The 8,869-nt window shown below is 42.9% G+C and overlaps 1 protein-coding gene across 2 annotated transcripts; it reads left to right on the top strand.

Moving 5' to 3' along the window:
* The first annotated feature begins 23 nt into the window (after positions 1-23).
* On the top strand, positions 24-7,920 carry p4ha3 (prolyl 4-hydroxylase, alpha polypeptide III). 2 transcript variants are annotated; one of them, XM_084674248.1, is made up of 13 exons: positions 24-624; positions 956-1,110; positions 1,258-1,481; positions 2,846-2,995; positions 3,099-3,150; positions 3,567-3,730; positions 4,027-4,203; positions 5,489-5,553; positions 5,890-6,049; positions 6,206-6,268; positions 6,510-6,559; positions 6,996-7,092; positions 7,669-7,920. In XM_084674248.1, the coding sequence occupies exons 1-13, from the start codon at positions 404-406 to the stop codon at positions 7,849-7,851; spliced, it is 1,761 nt and encodes a 586-aa protein (XP_084530374.1). In that variant the 5' UTR covers positions 24-403; the 3' UTR covers positions 7,852-7,920. The 2 variants fall into 2 exon arrangements, with proteins under 2 accessions (XP_084530374.1, XP_084530375.1); XM_084674249.1 differs by having other exon boundaries at positions 6,491-6,559; positions 7,669-7,860.
* The last annotated feature ends 949 nt before the right edge of the window (positions 7,921-8,869 follow it).

Raw genomic sequence — 8,869 nt, forward strand, 5'->3', positions numbered from 1 at the left:
CTCTTGGTATAATAATTTGGTGAACTAATTCAGTAACGAGTTGAGTATTAGGTGAACCACATGACGGTCTTAAAATGACTGAGTCGCCTAATTCGATAGGAAAGGAAGTTATGAGATCATGGTCTGCTAAATTTGCCAAATTTTTTCTTTTAAAGTAAAACTTTTTCCTGAGTCAGTAGACGACTTCATTTGATTATTATATTATAAGTTTGTGTTTTCTTGATGATAATGAAAACTGACCTCATTTGTCAGGGACAGCGATGCCCTTTGCTGGTAACGAATGTTAAATTTTTGCAAGGCGGAGGGAGAGCGGTCAACAGTCCTGAAAAAGAATAAGCGACTAGCTATCAGCACTATATGGAAATCATAGTTGTTAATAACTGGGAACCTGGAGTCTGTTGTGATGAAGCCTTGTAGCTACCGAACAAAAGTTTCTTTTTTCCAACCTATCAAGTTTTACTATATTTGGGGATTGATCAGTGTGATTGCAATTCCATTGTCTTTTGGTGAGATGTACACGTCGTTACTGAACATTAAGCAAGCCATTAATGTTGAAAGAGAACTTATCAGTCATTTACAAACGTACATCGAGCACGAGTCACAGAGACTAGACGACATCAAAAGGTGAGTGACAGGTGAGATGCAGGGGCATGTTTGTCTAAAATCTATAGGGATTGTCTAACCAAGAAGCCGCATGTCTCATAGTATTGGCAATGTAGGTATGATTTTCTTAAACCTTTATTCGCCAATTGCTTCAGTCTTATTGTTTAAACTTTGCAATGTCTGTATGTTTTTCCTACCATTACCATTGCGTGAATGGGCTAGACCTACCTATTGTGTAGCTAAACGTTGTATAGCCTACCTTCGTAGCTTATCAGTAGCAAACCAATTGCTACAACGAGTAGGCTACGTTTATTTTATCTCGACTCATTGATAAAGGTAATTATTTTCCCAGGTTCTATTCAAAAGTGTCTGACGTGCATGAAGAAGTGTACAGTGGAGCAGCAGCATCGATGTCAAACCCACTGGTGGCGTTTACGCTGATCAAGCGCTTACAGTCAGAGTGGCAGAACGTGGTTTACAGTGAAGAGGCCGTTGAGAACACCCAAGGTTTTACTGCTCTCCTAAAAGCACATCTGGTCCTGGTAACTGAGATGACCTAGGACACAGGTTTTACAGGGGGTTGCCCCCCTCCTTTGCCTTGACCTGTCAGCACCCCACCTCCACATGCTTTGTGATCTTCTGCTGGTGTTTCAGCCCTCAGGTCAGGTTACGAGGAAGAAGAGGCCATCTTACCCAAACTGGAGGACCTGTATGGGGCAGCTAGAGGTCTGATGAGGCTGCAGGATGTGTATGATCTTCAGGTGGGGGGGCTGGTGAGGGGCCACTTCCAAAGGGGAACGAATGGCAACCCTATTCACATCTACAGTCCACCAGTTTCCATCCCACTCTCTGGAGATGACTGCTTTCTGGTCGGAAAGGTAACCTAACCCGTGTGTGTGGGAGTGTGTTTGTGTGTGTGTTCTCCTCTGACCTCTCAGTTGGATATACAGAGTAGGGGAATGAGATCTGCAACGTGAGGAGTACAAGACCAATGAAGCTCAGTGAGAATAGGTCTAATTAATATTCCATCCATAGAAGACTATAAAAGTTAACTTCCCATCTGCCTTTCTCAGTCGCCACTGAATTCCTCCTTTATTTGTCAGGGGAATCTTGTTGGGATGACCAGAGTGTTCCCTCATACAGAAAGGGTAAAAAACACTCCAGCATTGAGTCACTTCCCACAATGAACTCAGCTGTCTCACTACAGGGATGATGCACAGTAGAGACACTGTTGGAGGGATATAAATGTAATGGAAAAGACATCATCCTTCTCTAAGGAAGTCCCAATGAGAGTGTGAGAATATCCTCTTTACTTCACCATGATAATCTACAAGAGTTTCTAAACATATGCTTTTTTTAAGGGAGTAGTCATCCAGACGTGCAGTTACAGCTTGCTACGGCAATTTTATAGTTGTTTAAAACCAGCAGTTCAAGATCCATGTGCTGTCATTATCCAAGTTTTGGAGAGTTAGGGTTAGGGCAAGTCCAAAACTACAGCCTTGAGGATCACATCCTTACAACAATTTTTAAGTGACTCGGCCTGACATATGACTCACTTATACTCTAACAAAGCTCTCAAGGTCCCTTCACAGTTTTGGTAGGTTTCAGCAAGAATTGTTTTGTAAATGTAAACAAAAAATCTTTTGCACAATGTTTTGTCCAAACTCAGTTTCCATGCTCATTTTTGAGGTGGGAAATCCAAGTAACTCTGACCGGTAGGGTCGGTAATGTTATTGAGATGCCCTTTTTGTCATATTAGCTAAATAAACTTAACATTGGGATAGCAATTAATACATCTAAAGGTTTGACAGTAACATTAAATACATCTGATATCTGTAGGCTTACAGGACTGTAATAAACACGACCAATCATTTTGCTTGGACTGAACTTGATGATTGTCATTATTTGGACGGGCTACTTGTCTGTCTACCTACCTCCCGGCAGTAGTCAGTCAATGAGTTCATGTGTGGGGAGTGGCTTTGAAGGGACGGGTGGGATATTTTGGTTTGAACCCTTTCAAACTCAAGCCAAAATTAATAGGTTGGCAAAACGTACCAATCCTGCCTTTAAGTAGTAAGAAGTATCCAATGAGAAATACCTTGGATTAGAAATGCCCAAAGGAATTGTTGACACTTGATCATCTGTACTGAAGTCAGCAGACACATAGAGCAGCCTCCGGCCTTGGCTGCCCAGATTAGTCTGTGGATAGATACCTATGTGTTATTGGCTGGTGTGGTTTCAGGTAGCCTATGAGCAGGAGGATTACTACCACTCTGTCCAATGGCTGGAGGAGTCTGTCCGCCTGTTCCGTGGGTCAGGAGGGGAGTGGAGCCCAGAGAACGAGGGCACTCTGGAAGATGCTCTGGACCACCTGGCTTTCTCACACTTTAAGGTGGGTTTCATACCCTGAAGTGACAGGGTATCATATTATAATACCGGAGACACCGCAGATAGTTTGTGGTCATGAGAACACTCCTTTCTCTTTGTTTTCTCAGACAGGAAACGTGACCTATGCACTCAGTCTCTCCCAGGAGTTGCTTCACCACGGTAATACTTTCCAGTCAAAATATCCTACTACTAAACCATAGCATGGAATTCCACCAACTGGACTTAGTTTGGACATCTGCTTCACACATCAATCCAAGAAATACATCATTTTTAATCTAGCTAGTACCCACTGCCTCTCCGCCCACTCTCTCAGCAAGCTTCTTGTGGCCTATATTCTGAATATATGTAATGTAATGTAGATACAGAATGCAATGTGTTTACTGTGAAGAAAGAAACTGGGACCACATCTGTGCTGCTTATAGTGGCTTTGAAGGAAGGAGGTGGGATATTTTGGTTTGAATCCCTATATATAATATATATATATAAATATATACTGCATGTTGACTTGATTCAGGATTGTACAGATGGAGCATGTGATGAATGACATGTGATTGACATATTCCTTGGCCATTCAGATCCCATGAACGGCAGAGTTCTACAGAACGTGGAGAAGTACGAGAGGCTGCTCGTTGAAAGTCCACAGTTACAGGATTCTGATGGAGTGTTGAAGAGGCCCAACACCACTTATCTCAGGACAAGGAACGCATATGAGAGACTGTGCCAGACACAAAGTCATCAGGTAGTTTTTATCAGCAGTCATAATAATACGGTACTGCTAATCATGTCTTTAACTGAATGCCAAAGAAGCGTGATGTTCAAAGTGACAATCCCTGGCTTCAAATCATATGTTGATCGAAATGTCATGCAAAACTGTTGTGATTTTTCAAAATAAACTGAAAGTTGGCTTCATTCTCATACTAGCTAGCAAGGAGGGAAGAACATTCAAAACTGTTCTGTGAGTGAAAAGAAAATTACCAATGCTTTCTTGCTGTTCTGGCTTCAATAAATGACTTCAGATGCACGTTTCTCTCACAGCCAAAGCACTATGAGAACCCTGAGCTCTTCTGTGACTACTTCACCAATGGCAGTCCGGGACTGTTGCTGAAGCCAGTCAGACGAGAGGTTCTCAGCCTGCAGCCGTTCGTGGTCCTCTACCACAGCTTCATCACTGACGCTGAGGGTAACAACATCAAGCTCCATGCCCATCCTGGGGTCAGTAACTGAAACCATGATAAGGACAATGTAACCTATTGTAGCAAGCTTTATTTTGTAAACTATTAGGATTATATTGAGACTGAGGAGACCTCTTCTATTTGTTAAGTGTTAATTACATCTGCAAAGGTTTAGCTGGAGAGTGAGTGTGCATACTGACTAGGTGCTGGCAGTCATGACTCTATTGGGGTTAGTTATTTTCGGAAGTTTCCCATCATAGTTTTCTCCAGTGGTCTGGCCCCTTACACTGCCCTGCTCAAAGTCATGATGGAAGGTTTTAGTGATAGATTGCCAGGTTGTTTTTGCTCTGCATGATTTAACAAGATGTTTAAGTCCGTCTCTCTCTCTTTGTCTCTTACATTGAAATGCCCAACAAAAGCTTATATCAACCAAGATTAGTTTAATTATGTCTACGTCGCATCTGCATTGCTCTGATTTATGTCTGGATAAAGTGGAACAATACTGAAGCAATTGAGACATCTCCAACATCATCCAACACCTTTGAAGAAATAGTTGACATGGTTCCAATAATTTAACACACAGCTTAATGCAACGCTGTACTGTATTGTAGAGTCCTTGGCGTAGCTTCTAAGACTGCTCAATTAACAGGGCTCCAAGGCAAGAAGCAAAATTCTCTCCTTCACAACTGACAGATAATAAGATATTTATGTTGTATCCTGGCAGCATTGAAAGGAGAAATGTGTTTGCAGTGGAGACACTTTGTGCTGACTCAATTAGTCTGGCAAGATGCGGTAACCCAAATAATGTCTTATAGCTTATGTGTGGTTTTGGCACCGACCAATAGGTTTTCCACCCTTTCTTTAGATAGAAATCCCACCACTTATTTCATAATTATGTCGACATTTGATGGTGTTCTGGTGCGTTGATTAGAAACAGGCCCGGATTGTTAGTCATGTGGTTTGCAGTTTAGGCTCTCTGTGCCTTGAACTTGGTATTTCATCCTGCTGTCAGTTCCAAGGCCTAGCTGTATTAGTTGTCTAGTCTCAGGGCTGTATTGGCTGTCTAACCTCAGGGGAATTCAAGAGGGAGTTTGTAGATAGATAGGCCAGCAAAGTATTTCCATCATGGCTCTTGTCACTAAAGGCTTTGTTTCGCCAACATTTAAAAACTCGCAAAGTTTTCACACTTTTTCTCTTGCGTTTACATTTAGTTTTTAATATTAATTTAATTGCTTGCATCTGGATCCTAGAAGTTTACTATTTATGTGAAATTAATAACATGCAATTAAAAATCATAAGTTTCTTCTGTCATTGTACGACACAAGTTAAGGAGGTCTGTGGTGGCATCAGGAGAGAAGCAGGCAACAGCTGAGTATCGAATCAGCAAGAGGTATGAAGAGCAAACACTACAGTATATGAGCACGTTCTACAGTAGGGGCTACAACTTAATTTATTGCAACATCTCTGGCTTGTTGCTGCAGCTTTATTACAAACTGAAATTGCTATTAAATTGTTCCCTCTTATAGCAGTCAAAAGCAGCAATAAAATCTCACCTGCTGAACAAAGCTGCCATAGTATAGCAACTCAATATACTCACTGCCTGAGTTAATGTTATGGTGTATAACATTGACTACAACGCTAATTGACATCCACCCTTATGTAACAACTATGTAATCTCTGTAGAGATTTGAATAGAAATATGAGGGGAATTTTTACTGTCTTTCAGTGCATGGTTGAAGGACACAGTCCACCCTATTGTGAGGCAACTGGACCAGCGCATCTCTATGCTCACAGGGCTGAACGTCCAGCCTCCACACGGAGAGTACCTCCAGGTGGTCAACTATGGTATCGGAGGTCACTATGAACCTCACTTTGATCATGCTACAGTAAGTACATCTGAAAGCTGCTTTATCCTCTGACACTCATTCTGGCTGCTCTGACTGTACCCTCACCTGTGTTACTTATGGGTGATGAGAATATTGAGTGGTGTGTGTTTGAACCACATGATCTGACAATGGCCTCCCTTCCCTCCATGTCTCCAGTCAGCATCAAGTCCCCTGTTTAAGCTTAAAACCGGGAATCGAGTGGCAACGTTTATGATATATGTAAGGCAACTTCTTTTTCTGGCATGTAAAAATGAATTGTCTGTGCTGTGTGAAGGAATTTTAATCAGTTATTCTGTAGTCCAAGTTCAACATTCCAGAGTGAAGTAGTATAGATTAGAATGTTTGTAAGCTGTGGACAAATTCCGCCAGTACACCAGATGGCTTTTAAAGTAGTGCACACATGGCTAGACAAACCTTAGAGAGACTGTTGTGATCACCCAGCTCAGCTCTGTTGACGCAGGCGGGTCAACAGTCTTCATCCACGCCAACTTCAGTGTTCCTGTTGTGCAGGTAAATATATCAAAAATTTTATCGTCTTTTGTTTTCACATAGAAACAGCTAGAAAGGGCTTCTAACATTTTAACTGTGAAACTGTCTTAATCCATAATAAGAATTCCTCCTGAAAGGTTATTCTTTAACATGATGTTGTTTTTAGAATCTCTTGTGGCCTCTGCTGACAGTAATACAGTTGTGTCAGAGTAAGAGAGTTTGGATTAAGAAATGATACGGTGTTGAAATTGGCCAGATCCTCAGCTGGGTTCAACTTTCAAATCTTGGTTTGTGAAGTTTCACTTTCTGCCCGAGTATTAGAAAAACAAGAAAGATCTCACTCTTTTTTAGTGGATTCAGATTCTGCATTAGAAGCTAGGACCACACACAATCTAGGCAAGATATTTTGTTTTTATTTTTTTGTGGGCAACAAACGCGCCTATGTCTGGTGTTTCAGAATGCTGCCCTCTTCTGGTGGAATCTCCATAGAAACGGTCAAGGGGATGGGGACACCCTGCATGCTGGTTGTCCTGTCCTTATTGGAGACAAATGGGGTAAGACTGCTAAATATTTACCATGGGGACGAACAACGATTGGTGTGCATGTTACAGTGTAGGTACTCACGTAAACATAAATAATATACTCAGCTTGGTTTAGATTTCACAGTTTGTGTGACATCCTTTGTAATGTATACAATATGACCATATATGGCCATATCTTGTTTGTATGAGCATGCATGATCAATTTTTAAAGAAGCTGTAGTCTCCAGTACATTTGAGGCCAGGCTCCTCTGTCAGAGCCTGACTGTGGGTTAGGGCCACATCTGTGTCACATTACAGAGATGCAGGAGGGATGATAGAGCTGGTGATACACTATGTGCTGTGGAGGGATGTCAAACATGTGCGGTCAGCCCCCATTCCACATCACTTAACTCCCTCCTGGATGCTACTGTCAAGGACACTATACTTACAGAAACAGAGAAAGATGCAGTATATTAGTCATTACTACGGCTGTTTAAGGAGAAACATTTTCTTTAAGTCTTGCATATGAGTTCTTAATGCTTCTTAGAAGAAGAAAAAAATACGTTTTGGGATTAGATCATGACACAATATACTAAATGTATGTTCCAGTGGCTAACAAATGGATCCATGAGTATGGCCAGGAGTTCCAGCGTCGCTGCAGCACTAACCCTGAAGAGTGAAGACACTGGAAGCAGCAGCTGGGACCGCTTGGAGTACAAGAGACAGACTCCACAATGGAGTGGTGCAATCGCAGGCTTAAAGGAGGGGGGGCGCCAGATCCAGAGAGAGTGAAGGAAAGGAGAGAGGGAAGGGGAGTGAGGCGGGAGGCTGCAGGTCTGTGATTGGAGCTCCAGGCCCAGGGGAGCATAGGGGGGGTGGGGGGGTGGGGGGGGAGGTAGGGGGCTGGAATGGCAGGAGGTTGAGTTGACTTTGGGATGGGGGGCGAGGGTGGGGTGTGAGGGCAGGGGGGCATTTGGCAATCAGCCCCAGAGGCAGTGAGCACGGCTCCCGCTACCCCGTCCCTGCAGAGGGAGAGAGGCCTCTGCTCTCGCACACTGGACTGGTTTCAGTTAACTCTGCAAGGCTGTTTGCCTCCGGTGTCAGTTTGTAAAAAAAAAAAAAAAAAGATATAATGCAGCCCCTTGAAAACGAATGCACTGAAACGGCAGGACACTCTTTGCGTTTGCACAGTGACCATGGTGATTGGAACACCACTGATCGTCATCAGAGATTTTCTTTGGGAACTCAAATGTCTCACAATTAAAGTATATGCAAGTACATTCAGAGTTCAATTTGTATCCCCCCCCCCACATTTATAAAGACAGTATACCATGTGTTAACCGCTATCTTGTATCGAATGGGTCAGTGATAAGTCAGATGTGTTATTACTATATCTGAGCTGCGACGAATCATGCACGGTACCCCAGATGATTTTGAACATGTCAGCAATGCTGCTGCTGTCTGTGGACTTCATACTACAAAAGCCGATTGTCTGTATGCCTACCACTCAAAGATGCCTCAAAGTAGGTCAAAACCAAAGTAGAGACGGTGCCAGTTTTCACAGTATGTCTTTGAGGAGCGAGGGGAGAGTGAGGCGTGCTGACACATACTGTGGGAACTGGAGGCTCCAAGGGGCTTCCCTGTGTGTGTGTGTGTGTGTCTGTGTGTGTGTGTCTGTGTCTGTGTGTGTGTCTGTGTGTGTGTGTGTGTGTGTGTGTAAATGTTTGGACGGGCTGTGACTTGAAAATGAAGGCTGAGGGAGGGTTAAAGAGATAACGTCTCCTCGCTTGTAGGGATGTATTTTCATGAG

This window comes from Hypomesus nipponensis, chromosome 15 (genome assembly GCF_054491055.1).
Source record: "Hypomesus nipponensis isolate SF chromosome 15, ASM5449105v1, whole genome shotgun sequence".
Classification (NCBI taxonomy): Eukaryota; Metazoa; Chordata; class Actinopteri; order Osmeriformes; family Osmeridae; genus Hypomesus; species Hypomesus nipponensis.

Coding starts and splice junctions, on each gene's coding strand:
- p4ha3 (XM_084674248.1), top strand. CDS start 404: ATGAAGCCTTGTAGCTACCGAACAAAAGTTTCTTTTTTCCAACCTATC. Junction 625..955: donor AGACTAGACGACATCAAAAG/GTGAGTGACAGG, acceptor TTATTTTCCCAG/GTTCTATTCAAAAGTGTCTG. Junction 6,560..6,995: donor TCAGTGTTCCTGTTGTGCAG/GTAAATATATCA, acceptor CTGGTGTTTCAG/AATGCTGCCCTCTTCTGGTG.